General features: G+C 37.4%; 1 protein-coding gene across 26 annotated transcripts in view; it reads right to left on the minus strand.

Annotated features, from left to right (window-relative positions):
• Positions 1 to 13804, minus strand: part of LOC108596008 (dystonin) — a 65952-nt gene extending 52148 nt beyond the window's left edge. For 11 of the 26 annotated variants that reach the window (XR_001915029.1, XM_017981308.1, XM_017981304.1 and 8 more), the window contains exons 1-2: positions 4278 to 4605; positions 1568 to 2269 (exon numbers count right to left, since the gene is read on the minus strand). Coding sequence is in view for 24 of the 26 variants with exons in the window: in XM_017981308.1 (XP_017836797.1) it covers positions 1568 to 2066 (499 nt within the window). In the remaining 2 variants the exon portion in view is untranslated. Of the gene's footprint in view, positions 1 to 1567; positions 2270 to 4277; positions 4607 to 13692 lie in introns of those variants that run through there. The other 15 variants (XM_017981325.1, XM_017981326.1, XM_017981323.1 and 12 more) reach the window with 6 other exon arrangements.
• Positions 13805 to 17689: the final 3885 nt, after the last annotated feature.

The raw sequence follows: 17689 nt of genomic DNA on the forward strand, positions 1-17689 counted from the left end.
GTGTAGCATTAGCATAAAAAAATGCGTAAAACTGTCAATAAGTTAGAAAATCAAAAACATAAACGAGTTTTCTGTTTAAGCAAATGAGTTCAGTTAAAATTCTAAGAATTTCGACTGCAACAGCAATTTGCAGAGTGAGTAAAGCCAACTGACCAAGCGATAAATTAACAAAAAAAATATCTCGTCATAGCTGCTTTTAAATATTTACGCAAAAGTATTTTGGTGTTGGAAGTAAACGTTAAATTAATATTGACATAACTTGGCGACATTTGCCGCAACGGGGGAGCGCACCTCAAAAATAAATTATACTATAGACATATTAAAGTCGAGTGAAATGTTTACCGTAGTAAATGTTTGCATGGCTGCGCTTTGTGTCCACGCTTTTATCGATTTCATGGTCAGGGTCAGTCAATCAAATGGCTTTCATAAACAGAAAGGTGTCAAACAGTTTCACTGTTTAATAATTTGCATATATTTTTATGAGGAAAACATATAGACATAGTATATAAACTAAAGTTTTGAAGCTTTCGGCATTTAAGTGAAGTTAACTTTATGTGACGACCTTGAACTCTGACTACCCAAGCTGCTATTAAAACGTTGAATCTTTTGAAGCAACATAATTAGTACATAAATAACAAAAAACAAAACTATAAGAACGTGATAATATTTTAAGCCAAAAAAATGCAAATTATTTCCGTGGGGCGGCATGCTTAAAGGCAAACTTTGGGGTGTTAGTTGAGTTACTCGCTTAATGCATAACAAGTAAATAACGTAACGAACTTATTGATATACTCGCTTAAGTTGCAACGAGTACTGCTAGAATTAAGGAATTAATTTCTTATTTTAGCATTGAGCGCTTTGGGGGTTAGTTGAGCTTACTCGTTTAATGTACAACGAGTAATTAAGCAGCGAATTGCTCAATCGACACTATTAATCGACTCGCTTAACGTAAATAACGAGCGAGTTACATAACAACATACGAACTTATTGATATACTCGCTTAAGGAGTAACGAGTAGCCATAAGAGCGAGTAATACAAAGTAACGCATTCAACTACTCGTTTAATATACAACGAGTAATGATATAAATAGAGCAATTTATTGGTATTTTTTTACCAATGAGCGCTTTGGGGAGTTAGTTGAGCTACTCTAATAATACATAACGAGCGAGTAACAACAAACGAACGTATGAACTTTTTAACTACTCGCTCAAAGTTAACAAGTACTGATACGAACAAAGGCATTGATTGATATTTCATCTTTGAAATGTTAGATCAGCTACTCGCTTAATGCATAACGAGTAAATTAAAGAGTGACATGACGACAAACGAACAACTACTCGCTAGAAAGGTAACGAGTAATCAAAACAAAGAAATTTATTGGCATTATTTTTAGCTGGAACGTTTTAAGGAATTAGTTGAGGCACTTGTTTAACGAGCAACAAGTAACGAGCAGCCAGCGCAACGAGTAACGGCAAACAAACGAACGAACGCATATGTATGGAACCTTTGCTGACTTACGCATTATATCCCAATCTTCTATAAAATGTTCCCAAAGTGACATGCTACCTTTAAACTGCGTCAATGCATCCTCGTAGCCGCCCTGCGGCTGCGACTGCGTTGACGAGTGTTTGGCCTTCTTAGGCGCCGGACTAGCCTCGATCACTCCATGCGAGTGTCGATGTTGATGATGCGGCTGCGGCTGCGGCGACTGATGATGCTGCTGCTGCTGCTGCTGCGACGAGTGATGCTGCTGATGATGACTGCTATGATGTCCATTGCTGGCATATAGCTCGCGATCTCGCTGCTCTCGCTGCACTTGATGGTATTCCAGGCTGCCGTTGCCACCAGCCGGCGACACAGAGATTCTTGCCGGCGATGCGCCCGAGCTGCTCATTGTTGTGGCATGCTGATAGCTCTGATGATGATGATGCGTCTGCCTCGAGCTGCTGCGTTTCATTGAATTACTGTGATGCTGTTGCTGCTGCTGCTGGTGCAGCTGCTCTTGCTGCTGCAGCTCATTGGGATCAAAGCCAAGACGATCCTTATAGTAGGAATGCGATGTCATCTTGCCTTGTCTTTGTCATGTAGCACTTTGGTAAATACTTTCGCTTTCAGACCGTCGAGACACACTCGTCTCGTCGCAGTTAATTATTATTTTTAGCACGTTTTGCAGGCACACAGAAATCGTTGGAGTTATTTCTGCTTTGAGGGATGGCACTATATGTGTTTTTATTTTTATTACTCTTTAGCTGGACTTGTTATAAAACTCTGCAGAGAGAAATGCGAATGCGAATGCAAATTAGCTTCATGAATCAGCTTTGCTGCGTACTTGAACGTGAAATCAACGAGCATTGAATTGCACAAAAAACAAAAACCCAAATAAAATTGCATTAACTAAATTTAAGTAAAAGTTGCAAAGTCTATAAAACGCGCGTATATATAGTTGACTATATAGTCGGCTGCTGCGACTATTGCCGGCATTTTGTTCCAATTGGCCGCAAGCCAAACTGAGCGTCGTGCCGGCCACACAGCTGAGTATCTATCACTTGTATCTTTGGCTACATAAAACATATTTGTATCTATAGCGCTGCATTTGTCGTTTGGGGGCTCTTGAACTCTTTGGCTACGACAGACACGAAATGTAATGAAGTTTTAATGCTCTCACTGCCACACCCAATGACAAAATGCATACACTCTGCTTCAAAAGTAAGTGCACACACACATAGAAAGGGCATAAACTTTAGCTACACTTTTACTCAATTGAAATTATAAAGATAAATTGAATTCAGACAGACAGACAGACAGACAAACTACAAAAGACTCAAGAGTAAAAGCGAGAGCATTGCTTTAAATTGTTTGTCGCCTGATTTATGTTTTTAATGTGCTTTGCATTTCAAATGACAACAATGAAGAAAGATTGTACTTTCATTTGCAATATACTTTTATTTTTTTGGAGCAACCAATTTGTGTATTATAAATGAAGCTTGTCTGTTATTCGTATGGGAGAGAGCATGAGGTCAGAACTTGAACTTGTATAAATAACTAAAATAAATAATTGCTAGTGAAAAACACGCAAGCAGCTGTCACGCTGATTAGATATTAGAGCAGAAGATACAAATACAAATGATGACACAAATACTTGTAGATAGCTCAAATTGTTATTGTGCATTGTTGGGACGACGACTGAAGTTTTTTTTTTTTTTCACAGCTAATTAAACAAATTTTGTAGCGTCTTGCACTTTTACTTCCAATTTGGTTAAGCAATTTTTATTATTTCAATGCTGTTGATTTCTTGTTGTAAATTGATCTTTTATGCTATGCTAATTTATTGTTTATTTAATTTGCAGCTTTCTTTACTGTATTATTATTATATTTTATGCAAACTGCATGTCCGTTTTCACAAATAATTTTCCAGCTTGTTTGTTGTCTTGGCGTTCACATGCAAAAATTCACACAATAACTCATAAAATGTATTTCACATTTTGCTAATTTTCACATTCACTCATACAACAATTTTCTGTCGCACTTTTGTTCGAGAGTGTCTCACATGCTTTCCAACTAGACAGGCGTTCTACGTACGTACGTGTGTGTGTGTGTGTGTGTATCTATGTGAGCTGCATTTTCTATGAGATACCTGTGCAACGTGCAACTAATTTAAAGGCAATTTGCTTAAGCCGCCTAGACAGACAATCAAATGCCTTTGAGAGAGTTTAACAAATGCGTGCACGCAGGCAAGAGAAAATTATAAGAAAGAACCCAAAAAACAAATAAATATATGTGTAGAAAAAAAGCAACAAAACTGTGCAGCCAGAGCAAACATGCGCGTCAAGCTCAAAAAAATAAGAAAAAACCAAACTGGTTATTGAATGAAAAGCCAAGCGGGCAGACTCAGGCCAGGCAGGCCCAACAAAAATGGCAAAAACAAGCGCGCACAAAAAAAATAACAAACAAAAAAAAGACAACAAAGCAGGCAAAAGAAGTTTGCTGTCTTTTTGGGCTACGCTTGTTGCTTGAGAAGCTGCAAATATTTGAAAAATGCACACACAGACATAGCAAACACAGATACACACACGCACACACAGCTGCAGGAAGTTGCTGCGGGTGCCTGCACGTTGGCACTCTGGGGTTAAGATTATTAGCAACAGGCACTCCACAGTCATTTATTTATTATTTGTTTATAGTAGTTTATAGTTTTGCACTCAAGATAAGCCGAACACACACAATAAACATATTTTATATATCGTTAGCAGCCGTTCAATTTATTAAGAATTATTACGCTTATTATTCTGCTTCCTTTATTTAATTTTGCGCACCATAATTTTTCACTCAAACTTAACACACACACACACAGAGACACACACGACGACAACTAATTTCTGATTTCGCGTTCTCGTTCTCGTTGTTGTTGTTGCTGCTTAGGGCCAAGTTAGAAAAAAATTGACTGTGCGTTGGCAGCAGACAGCAGCGTTTACAAATTGTTGCTGCTGTTATTCTTCTTCTTGTTTGCTGTCTTTTGTGGGAAGGCACTAGAAAATCGAACACAATAATTTTTTTTTGCTTTGCTTGCTTGCAAGAGAACGCCAACCGCTCGGTATCGTTGTTCAAATTGGACTGAGAACACAAACTGAGTGCAAACGGCAATTTCATGTAGTCTGCTGCTTATGCGAGTGTGTATGTGTGTGTGTGTGAGTTTGCGTGAGCCAAGCAGGTGTAGCTGCGGTCAACGCTGCGTTTGGCGCTCTCTTGCTCTCGCGCTCTTGCGCTCAGTCGCTTGCGCAAGTGTATGTGTGTGTGTGTGTGTAGGTCGATCGCTGGCAAATACTTAAAGCGAGCGCAAGAGATTGAGAGAGCGCGCGTGTGAGAGAGTTTCACTCAAAGAAATGCCACATATTTGGTCAAGAAATTGTTGTTGCTGTTGTGCGCCCAGCACTGCGGGTCTTTGGCTAACGGACACACAACTGCGGGCAACAAGAGGAAGCCGCTTATGGCAGCCTCAATGGCATGTGGGTTTGCAAAAAGAATTAGAGAAATATGAGTATGAGTATATGAAACAAACCGCTAATGGTCATGAATGGCCGTTAATAAACAAAAAGCCCTAATTTGGCTTGAAGCTAATAGCACTTAGAAACCAATTTTTGTCAAACTACGCTACGCTCTCTCGCTCTCTCTCTCTACGAGTGCAACAAAAATAGCGCAGCTATCAAAACTCGTATAATGTAAACAATACAAGTTGTGTGCTTGTTATCTAAAAACACTTGCTGCAATTCAATGAACTATTTGTTTGCTCTCAAATTAAACATAAGCAGCTAAAAAGAATACTGCACTAATATGTAGTGTAAAAATAGTAAAGGAATCCATAAAAATGTACGCAAATGCAAAAGATTAACAAGTCAGCAAGCAACAAGAAATGAAAAAAACGCTCACACATTGCTGAGAGCGAGAGAGAGCGCAGCGCAGCTTAAAAGAGAGCGCAAGCGCGCGCGTGTGTGTCTGTGTGTGTGTGTGTGTGACTTTAAAAACAGCTGAGCTGCGCTGCCTGCGTAAGCCACTTGATATTGAAAGCTTTTGCCCAGCTGCATAACTTTGGATATAATGAGTGTGCACACAAGTGTCTACTTGGGCGCTCTGAGTGCATTTTATGCTTAAAATGGAAAGTTACATGCCCGAGACTGAGATTTATTTCATTTAAGAACAACTGTTGAGCTAATTAACGACCAAACCCAACAGGCAATTAAATAAAATTTGACAAGAGTTTTGTCAGCTGCCGTGCCGTATTTGTCGCTGGCATGGGCTGTGAGTCAGTGCGAGAGAGTGAGAGAGGGAGAGCGAGAGCGCGAGCCTTGGGAGTCGTGACTAAGCCACACGCACTCCCATATACGAGTGCAAATGAGTAGGCTTAATGCGCTCAAGCCTTTGATTTAATGGCGCTTACGTCTCAGTCACAGTCGCAGTCTCAGTCGCAGTCTCAGTTTTTGCCTTTCATTCATTTGCATGCCTGCCCGTGTGTGTGTGTGTCTCAGTCGAGTGACTTTGATATGCAGATAATAAACACCGCTCAGCTCTCTTCCGCTCTCTTCTGCCCGCCTGGGCGCTTGAAACGCTCAAGTGGCCGCCAGCCCCCAATCAATACACAAGTGCGATTATTCAGATTGCTGCTGCACTCAATTTATGTAGGAGTTTTGACTTGGAAACTGGCTTGGGCGCTTACGCAAATTTCAATTTATAATTAGTAATTGCAAATTGTTGAGCAGATTTCCAATTGGCAGCAGTCATTTAATTGCCAGCTGATTGCTTATGGCAGTTTGAATTGCTGCCAGGCACGCCAGGCCCAAAGTGCTGCCGTTAATGCGGCCATAATCAAGGCAAGTTCAACCCATTGGCTCAGTCTGTCTGTCTGAGTGGGGGCGTGGGCGTGAGCACAACTGTTGTTGAGCAATCAAAGACACAGTTACGTATTGCACTAAATCCATGAACTGTAGCTTATAGTTTAAATGTGTGTGTGTGTGTGTGTGTGAATAAGGTCAGCTGCAAGGATACGTATACGTAATAAATTTCATTTAAAATTGAGCGGCAGTTAGTATGCATGCACGCTATAAATTTGAAATCTAAAGCCGCCAAACAAAACAATTAATTAATACTCATAAGTTATTCATGAATTCCATTTATCAGCTGCTGCATTTTTGTAAGATTGATTATTAATGCAGCTATTGCCACTCAAAACTGGAATTCCAGCTAGTCATACGCTTTAGCTATATTCATGATCATGAGTAGGTCTTATGCAATATCCGATCCGCAGCCAAGCCAAGCAGCTGTCTAACTATTACAAGCAGCCCACGCTTACGCCCAAGCAACAAGAATTCCCGCCAGTCTCAACTACATCCGTCTCTCGAGCCCAAACCCAAACTCAAAGACTGCCAAGCTAGCAACACTTTTCCGCAATGATACTTGGGAGCCGGCAGCACACAGGGCGTCAACCGAAAAGCAAACACAGCGTACAGCATTCACTCACTCAGTCACTGTCTCATTCATTCCGTCAAGTATTTATTTACTAACTGTGCTGCGAATATCGCGTCATGTGCTTAAAACTGAAGATGGAGACATTACTGTGCCTGCTTATTATTGTTTTTTTTTTTTGTCTCTCTATATATAGCACATACTGTGAAGTACTTTGCAACAATGCCCAAAAAGTTGACAGCGGCTCAGCTCAGCTCAGCAGACGCAACCAGAATGTATGTCAATGTGGCATTTGCTTAACTACACTACAGAGATTGTTGCCTCGTCGGGTGGCAATACCTTAAATTTTTGCACAACATCTCGTTGTAAACAAAGTTGGAAAGTATCAAAACGTAACAATGGAGTTTTCATGTTGTTTTCGGCATTGACAAGGGCCAAGCCAAGTTCGAAGCGAGTGACCCACTGACAGACTGAGAGAGTCACCAACAACAACGACCCCCTCCTGACTCATGAGAGACATGACTACTATACATAAATATATATATTTTTCACTGGCGGCTCTGTCATGTCAGCTTGGTGCTTGGTTTCCCCGAACGACATTGCTATACCTACTAAAAAGCCAAACGCTAATGGGTTGTAAAAAATATGAAGCAAATTTTTGCATAGAACTTGGGATTGGCTGTTAAAAAATCTTTGCTAATTATTCAACGTCACTTTTGAAATTTAAACAGTTGAAGTGATTTTAAGGCATTAATTAAACTCCTGCAAATATTCCTTGCTATTTTCAAAAAGTAACTTTATTTTTCAATTAGTATGAAATTCAAATCTCCATCTAAAATTTTGAACTTTACATCTTGAACATTTACATCTCTCTTTCTCGCTTTCTCTCTCTATCTTTCTTTCTCGCTGTTCTTTCTCTCTATTTCTCTCCCTCTCTCTCTCTCTATATTTTTCTTTCTCTCTCGGTTTATATCTCTCTCTCTCATTACTCTCTCATTCTCTCTCTCTCATTACTCTCTCATTCTCTCTCTCTTTCTCTCTTTCTCTTTCTCTCTCTCTCTCTTATTCTGACTCTCTCATTATCTCTCTTTTTTCTCTCTCTCTCTCTTTTTCTCTCTCTCTCTCTCTCTCTCTCTCTCATTCTCTCTCTTACTCCGCGACCTTTAAAGCTTAAAATATTCCCTTCTATATTCAAAACTAACTTTTTCCAATTAGAATAATTTTTCAATCTTTAATATATTTTTCATTTATTTAAAAGTAGTTTCGGAACTTCTCGTTCTTTCCTTTCTTAACTTTAACTGCGCCTATTAAACTTACAAATATTTCTTGCAGTATTCAAAAAGTATCGCTATTTTTTCAATTAGACTTTAATTCCAATCTAAAAAAATTCATCTAAAATTTCGCGCTTTCGCTTATACACTTTTAATTTTTAAATTCAATAGAATTTTCAATTAGAATTTAATTTCATCTGCACATTTTCAGCTAAAAATGTATTTAAAAATGTATTATTCAAACGTTGTTTCATCATTTCTTGCTTCTAACTTTTATCTTTTTTTCGTTTATTTATTTCACGCCAGCTGATTAAAATCTTTAACATATTTCCATTGAAATCTAACCATATCTCTCGATCGTGCAACTTCCTCTATCATTCAATGTCATTCAACTTGCTAGGGTATCTTTGAAATCATCAACAGCTACAATTTGTTTAGCTATTCCCACTTGTTTACTTTTATTTGCGTGTAATGTCATTTAAATGATTTGCGCGCGATTGTTGCTGGCTTTGTCAAAAAGGCCAACTGGTTTTGCAAGCCAGTTTCAGCAGTGACGTCATGGACAACCGCCTCCCACACACACACAAGACAAACACAGACAGATACCACACAAGACCCAGATAGCACTAAAGCCACAGCTGTGATACCAATATATGTATAACAGGCCATAAATAAAACCCAAAAGCCAGGGCGACAACAAATATTCATAAAAATACCAACAAGTTGGCTGTATTAACACCATATTTTATTTGTTGTTGCATTTTTGCAGGGAATGGTCATTGGGGCAGAGACAGCAAACGCTGATCTCATTGCAATTTTTGTGGTTGGGTGGGCGTAACAACAACAAAAAACAACAACAATGCGAGTAGTAGTTGAGCAAACACTTGACAGCATCAAATGCAACCCAAGTCTGGTTAAGTCTCTTGACCTTAGCTTGTAATTGTTGTTGTTAAGCAGCTGCAACTGCTGCTGGCAATTAGTAGCTTAATTAAATATTTGTGTACAATACAAATTACAAATAAACATAATATATAATATACGCTATTTATTTCATGTTTATTTTGTAGTTTTATACGCAAATTGTTGTCGGCTCTGTAGCCTTTGATCGACGTTTGTATTATTTTTATGCTCTCAAGTGCTAGGAAACGCTTTTTGGAGTTGACAAATTGACACACAAAATTGCTTATCTTAATGAGTCAGAGAGACACAACTGTCAAACAAACAGACAAACAGCTGAGAACAGCGCCAGGGAGGAGGGGAGGAGCATCTCCCATTTATTTTGTAGGGTGCTGGGGAGAGATAAAAACGTGTCGCTTTAACAACTGCCCAGATATGGAAATGTATATTGATATATTACTTGTGTGTGTGTTGACCTTCGCTTTGAGCGTTCATAATTTAGCCGCAAGTTAATTATGAAAGCACTGCACATAAAACGGTTAACAGCTCGCCCCAAACAAGTTGGCAACAAAGTTAAATCAGCTTAGAAATTTATAGAGAGTTTTGCTTTTGTGTGCATGTCGTTAAGCTACGATTAAAATCATTGGCATAATTTAAAACAATTAATTACTTAAAGCGTCAACAAAATGCAAATTCTATTGAAAACTAATTAGAGATATCAAACAGACACACACGCCCCGCAAAGTTTGTAGACACGCATACATAATGACAATTAAAAACAAAAAAAAAAAAGCGATGCCAAAGCGAAATCACAAATTGATATAAAACAGCAGCGGCAGTCGCAGTCTAACAAACAGTGGCAAGTTTCAGCTGCAAGAACTCACACACACACACGCACACACATGTGTGTGTTCAACTACAAAAAAGGCTAGCAGCATTGTTTTATCAGTTTTCAATTAACAGCAGCTTGTTCTGCACGCCTAGTGGGTGTTGTATGTATCTATAAGATACAAATGCCGAAAAAACAATCAACAAAATATTGGCAATTTCTACGCTTAGGCAACTCTGGCTGCTGAACTTCCGTTACAGCAAAATAATAACAACAACAATCTTCACTCTTCACAAGTGTTGCCAAGCAATTAGACATTAAAACAGTGCACACGATTTGATCGCTACGGATTGTGAGCTGCATAGCTAATTAATTCAAAGGCGTAACATGAAATTAATTAATGAAATATGTCGAAGTGAGCTACGTCAGGGGATTGGCCTGTCAGCCATTCAGTCAGTCAGTCAGTCAATAAAGCAATAAGTACAGTTTACACTCGCTACAACAACAGCCACTTGGTGTTGCTAATGATGCACTGTGGCTAAAAATAGCGCATTATGTAGTCAAAAATTCATTGGCGGGGATACCCCTAAAATGGTCACTTTGATCAATCAATGCGTAAACGAAAGCGTTACAACCAAAAAAGTAGAAGAAGTCAAGCAGCGTAGGCAGTAGCCGACTATGATATACACTTTGTGCTTGAAAATTCAAACGAATTAAGTGAATTTCAGTTGCACAAGAGTGATATTGAACTCTTTAAGTCAAAAATTCGAAAATCGAATTTGAAGTTTCGGTTTTAGATACGAAAAATGTTTGAAATTGACAATTTTGGGATTGGATTTCAAACAAATTAATTAAATTCCAATTGCACAAGTGTGATTTTAACTAATTTTAATATTCGAATTCGAGTTTTCGGTATTCGATATAAAAATAAAATATCGGTATTAGGTACTCGAATATTTTGAATGTTTCATTGTGCAAAAGTATAATATACAAAACTCTTTAAGACAAAAATTCTAAGAAAAAATATTAAAATTCCTGTTTTTGGTATTTAATATAAAAATAAAATATCGTAATTTTTTTTTTCATTGTTCAAAAGAATAAAATTTAAAGATATTCGAATATGAAATTGCGATAATTAATACGCAAAAATAAAACAAAATTTCGAATTCGAATTCGAATTCTTTAAATCTTTATTCAATTTGATGCGCAGATTTTTTAATTGACAATGGTAAAATACTTTTATATGGAAGAAAATAAAGTTGTGCCAATTTTTTGAAAATTTAAATTCTTTTGTGAGCTTTTTGAGAATTTCTATTTGTTATTTCCCATTCTTAGCTTAAAGTTACAACTCTCACAACATAGTTGAGCTGCCCCTTTTATTTTTAATACAAACAACCTTCATATGGTGTCAAAAACTGCAGCCTACGCATTCGAAAATCGATACCAAAGTTTTGAATTGAGCAAAAAAAAAGTCGCGCTGCTACCAAAATTGGTAAACGCTGTCGCGCAGGCGTATTAAATGAAAGAACTGAATATGAAGCAAGCACACAACAATGGGAAAAGATATAGAGCTACATTTAGTAAAAGACTTATAAATAGGCAGATAGCATAACGCTATGAAAAGGCTTTAAAATGAGCTGTTTGATCAAATTATTAGCAAATGCGCTACAAAAAAATAAATGAAAAATAAAAATTGTTGACTAAGCCGAGTGTGGAGACATGTGTGGGCGTTTCGCCTTCATTAGCTGACTGTGAATTGTGAGTAACGAGCTGAGTTGTTGGCTCTTCATAAAAGAAGAAGAAGAATACAGAGGGCATGAAACTAGTTGAACCAGCGCAAGGCGCCAGCTTGAAAGTAAACTACTTTAAAACGTTTTTTTGAAAAGAAAAAGTTAAACATTCAAATAAGATTTGCATGCAAATTGTGAGCAGCGAATTCAATTATGTTAATTTTTGGCGCAGGCAAATAAAGAAATTAAGACTCTTAGAATTACCCAAACAGCACAAAATGCTTAAATTTATTCTTAGCCCAGTCATAATTCTAAAGCTTTATTAGTAGGCCAGAAAGCTACAAATTTCCGTTACTTGTAGTTGTGGGTGCGCCTGTGTCTCTGTGTGTGTGTGTGGGCAAAATAGCTCAGGGCTAATTAAAACTCAGCGCCAAGCAGCCAAGCGAACCAAGCAAACTAAAATCAAATGCAAAACTTTGCAGCATTAAAAGTTGTACACAACTTTGTTTAATTTTTTTTTTTTGCTTTTTTTGTTTTTAGCATGCGAATTGCTACGTTTATAGGCGCCTACGCAATTTGTTGACTGACTGACTACCCGCCATTCGTAGGTGTTGCGTCTGGCTTCAACTCCAAACCTGCACTCTCCTTGCCCCTCTCTCTATGCAGCCATCAATCTCAATCAGCGTTTTCTAGCTTTAAGCTTAAGCCCAAGCGGGTTTTTCAGTTTGCGTCTGATTTGCAATTGCATGTAATTTTTTCTTGTGGGCGTGGCTTGGCTACAAATGTCTCGTTACAGGTGGGCGGCAGTTGCTGCTGCGTTATGGAAAGTGTGACAGTGAAAAAAAATGCAAAACTGTAAACAGGTGTGAGCATTGAGCACAGTTCCAATCAAGGTCAGCCAGGCGATTTTTGTCTCTTAAGTGAATTTGTTTATTGATAAATAAATTGCAATTTTAAATACTTTTAGTAGACAACAAGCAAGTGTATTTGAATAACTATAAAATAAAACTAAAACTGGTGAGTAGATTTTTCAATAGATAAACAAAACACTAGAAGAAAATACTCATTAATTGGGATTTGACATTGATTTAACATAAGAAATTTTAATTATAGATTAATTATGATTGATATATTGATTTTTGGCAATATCTAACCAAAGCTACAAAAGAAAATTTTGGAAAGATTAGCTCTCAGTTACTCTGCTAAATTAATTAATATGAAGGCTAAGATTAAAAATTTTTAAAAATTAATGAAAATAATTATTATATTAAAATTATATTTTTCAAACTCTTTTTAAAGGAATGAACACAAGATTGTATACAAATCTTGTGCAAGAGATTTTCTACAATTTGAGAACTGTTTCCAAATTATATATATTTTAATTTTATAGCTTCCATCGCCCTTAAATACTTTCTTTTGTGTATTGCAAGTAAATATAATAGGGCTTACAGCATTTTTCAATATGCAAACAAAATAGAACTAGCAGCACTTATTTTTTTTCTGCGCTCTAGCCCCGAACAATGCCCTCAAGCGGAGGCAGCAACGGCGGCGACATAAATTTCAATTTTTGTGTTGCAATTGCAAAAAAAGGGAAATAAAGCAGCAACAAAACGTTGCCAACACAGTGAGCGACTCTGGCCAACTCTGTGGGCCGCATTGCGACTCTGGCAGCGGCACAGAAATAGAATAGAAGAAAAAAAAATGGGCGACCGGGGCGGAGGCTGCAGCGTTAGGCGTGGTGGAATTAGCGCATAATATGCTGCGAGTTCCATTGAGCGCGTTGGGAGCGGGGGGAAGGTGTATTGAAAAAATGTCAATGCAATACAATGGCTGCGAATACAGTTTGACATGCATTGGGCGCATAACTATTGTAAGCGCTCGAAGTGCAATGAACCCAAATGTCTAACAGCTTAGCTTATGCAGGGCTATAAATCTAATAAAATATAAATCGATGTCGTCAGCTATACAAAATCTTAAATTAATTTTCATATATATTTTTGCAACTCTCACCTGCTATGCGCAGCACAGCGCGATCTGCCGGATCGAGTTGTAGTATGCTGAGCGGCTTGTCCTTAGCCCATTCGCTAAGGGATTCGCGATCCATCATGATATTTGCAGCGCTCCCCGTTGATGCATAGATGCAGCGACGTTTGGACAAATGCTGCTCCGATTGATGATGCCGTGGCTGCAGCAACGGGCACGAGGCCGATGATGCTGATCGCGTGTAAGCACGTCCGGTTGATGGTGATGCTGCCGATGCTGCTGCTGCTGCCGTAGTCGTCGCCAGTTGCGGCGCCTGAGGCGACTGCGGCGTGGAGCGCGAGCGTACGAAATTTCGCGGGGAAGCCGTGTTTGCGTTTAATTTCAATTCTTAAAGGCGCCAACTTTGTTTGAGCTTCACTTTTGTATTGGATTTAACGTGCGTTTGTGCTTGTTTTATATACGAACTAATTCAGCTTTGATAGGCTGAGGACTTATGCACTAATTGATTTAATTTAACTACAATTTGGCTAACATTATTGTGGTTTTAATACTTGTCTGTAAATTAAAGGGAAGATAGATATAGAAACGAATTAGTTTTGGATATTCAGTAAAATTTAAGAGTTAATTTATGTGTCTAACGCACAAAATATTTGAGGCAATAGCGCAATTCACCAAACTGTGCAGCTCTTAAACGTATGCAACGAAATATTTTCAACTGAGCTATATTAAGCTGTATACATTCTTGCCTACTTTTAGGGATGCACATAAGCTATTTAATTTATGTAACTAATTGTTTTGTTTTCATTTTACTTTACATGTTTTGTTAAAATACATTTGTTCATACATTAATAATGGCAAGCTTTAAGCATTTTCTTTCCATTCCAAATATTGATTTGCCTAGTGCTCATTAAATTTTTGTAATAATTGTTACATTGTTTGCTATTTTTTTAAAATTTTATTTTATTTATAGCTCAAGTCAATGTACTCATATGCTTAAGCTTTTTATAAACATTTGTTCGCTGCCTATCGCTTACAGTTTGTTTTATGCAGCAAGAATTACAACAAACCGCAGCTACAAGAACAACAACAACAACAACAACAAAGTCTTGTTATCAGCAGTGCTGTTGTTTGCCAGTGGGTCAATGTCAGCAATTCAAACAACAACAACAACAGTCACACTTTATAAAAAGCAAGAAAAAATTAAAATTAAAATATAGGCAAGCGGATAGAGCAATTGTGATAATAGCTGCACAGTTTGAGAGCCACTGTGCCGCTGCTAAATGGTAAAGTAATCAAAGTTTCGAAATCGAAAAGAAATACAACGACGCTCTAGCGTGGTAAATGCAATCAATGAAATTCGAGCAAACGTGTGTGTGCAGCAAAACTGACAAAGCAAACAACAAAGAGAAAGAGCGAGAGAGACAAAGAGAGCGATACCGGTTTGCTGCTGAGAGCGCAGTCGACGTCTAAGCATTTGCGCAGGCGCAAACTTTACCGGAAATCGGCAGCAAGCTTATACGAAGCGGTAAACAAAATGCAAGAGTAACAAATATATAAATGACAACAACTGGTAGCAGACATGATGCCGTTAGCTTTTATGCGCTCTCTTACTTTGGGCCGGCTCAGCGGCAGCTCAATGGCCAATTATTGCTGCTAAATTGAATTATTATTGAATTTCTTTGTGTGTGTGTGTGTGGGAATTTCACGTTTAATTTTATTGACCACTCTGCTTCTTATCTATGAAAAATAAAAATAAAACGCAATGTAACTGTACATGTGAATAGAAAAAGCCGCAACATGTTGACGTGAGTAGCAAGCTTAAGATTAGAGCACACAAAATCGTTAAAAAGTGACAACAACAACAACAACAATAACAACAGGTAGTTAACGCAAGTGCGTGTCAAACTGTATTCAGCTTTTTGACAAAAAACAAAAACTTATCATACCAAAGGCCTAGAGAATTTCAACACACACACACACACATACACATTTTTGTTTGCATGTGTGTGTGTGTGTGTGCTTTATCAGCAGATAAGCGTGTGATGAATTTAATTGTTGACTGATAAGTTGCAACTGTTTAGACATTAAACTTTTGTTTCAACGCTTACGCAAATGCGTTAAATGAGCCACAGAGCCGGCTAAAAAATAAACTTTAACGAAAACGAAACTAAAATTAAAACTAAAACCTGACGCTGATCTAATCAGATTATAAAGCTTAGCGAAGGCTAAGTTCGACTTGATTTACGTTTTAAGTGGGCGACAGGAAATTATGGCTTAATACGGTAGCTTTAGCTCTAAATTTAATTAAAAATATATAAAGAACAACGGGCTAGAGACGAATCTTCAAACGGGCCACACGGTCACATTTTACTTGCAAATTAGCAACGCCACACGAAAATAGCACAAAAGCGAAAACTTGAGAATGAGCAATGAGCATGAGAACGAGATGAGAAGACGCCCTCCAACTGCGCTGTTGATATCTCAGTCGCAGCTTCAGTTCATCTGTAGCCATTGGCAGGATAGGATTACAGTAGACGCTCGTTAATAAAGTTTGTGCAATTGTAAATAATTAACAACTTTTTAAAGCAATTAGCAGCAGTCTGAAATAATAATTGATGTACTCTAGCATAAATAACTTATAAAGCAATTTCAGCTAAATATGTAGTTGTTGTTTTTTTAAATTTATTTATTAAGTGTAGAATCAACTTTTAATTTTGAATCAATTAGCGTCAGTCTAAATTGTTGTATAAATCTTTTAGCGAGTATCTACTGTACTGTTGCAATGGCAGAATAGCATTATAGTAGACGCTCGTTAAGAAAGTTTGTGCAATTGTAAATAATTAACAACTTGCAAGTTTTCAAATTAATCAAAGTCAGTCTAATATATTATATAATGTGCTTTATTTAGCGAATGTCCACTGTATACTACTTAGCATATATTTTAGTTTTTTTATCTTTATTTATTTTCTAAGTGTAAAATCAACTTGTAAGTTTCTAAATCAATTAATGTCAGTCATTGGCGCTGTGTTTCATTTAGCGAGTGTCCACTGTATACTACTTAGCATAAGGAATTTATCATATAATTGCAGCTTAGTATGCAGTTGTTGCTAAATATACTTTATATAGGGACATATGCTCGAACAAAAGCAGAAATACCTATAGGGGTACTAACCCTAAATGAAATTCGATATCAATTGCGGGTAAAAGAATATTACCAAGTGAACAATGTTTTCAATTATAAATAACTCAAAACATAGTTTTTCGAATTATAAATTCTCAAAATTAGTGCTCTTTGTTTTTCAAGTGTAACAGCTTCATATAATTATATGAGTACTCAGGAACTTCATGGGCCATTGGGAGCTATAAAATATTTATAATTTTATAGCTAATAGTTTTTCCACATGCTTTATGGGTGAGACCATAAAAAAAAACACTTGTAAATCTACCGCAAGACATTTTTTGATGACTTCCCGACCAAAGTGTTGGCCAACTATTTTCAGGCCTCTCTAAAGCTGAGCGCTTAGTTGAAGTGAAATACCCGAGTATGCGACACAAAACCACAAACTCAATTAAGCGACAGTTGAGCGAATAATAAAAGCAAGGAGAGTATAACAAAAAAGTCACAAAACAATAAATGTTGATAAAAAAAATGCGCACACAGACAGGCGACAACCAGTTTCTGACAACGTCATCGCTTAAATAACAACAATAAGGGGTCTGCAATTTGCAACAAATGCTTAATAACAAATGCCATTAATTTCGATTTGAAAAATAAAACTACTTAAAACCCAATGAAATCATATTTTCAATTGCATTGATTAAACGACTCTATTAGATCATTTGCTAACCAGGGCAGTATCTGTTTTAATAGCTCTAGTATTATGTCATGCAAATAAAACCAGAGGCTATAGGTTAGTTGAGCGGCTAGACAGCTGGGGGTTGTCTATTAGACAAATTTGCATGTCAGCTCCAAAAAAAAATACGATGGCAATATCAATTAAGATCGATCATAAAGAACATAATA

Source organism: Drosophila busckii, chromosome 2R (genome assembly GCF_011750605.1).
Source record: "Drosophila busckii strain San Diego stock center, stock number 13000-0081.31 chromosome 2R, ASM1175060v1, whole genome shotgun sequence".
Taxonomy (NCBI): Eukaryota; Metazoa; Arthropoda; class Insecta; order Diptera; family Drosophilidae; genus Drosophila; species Drosophila busckii.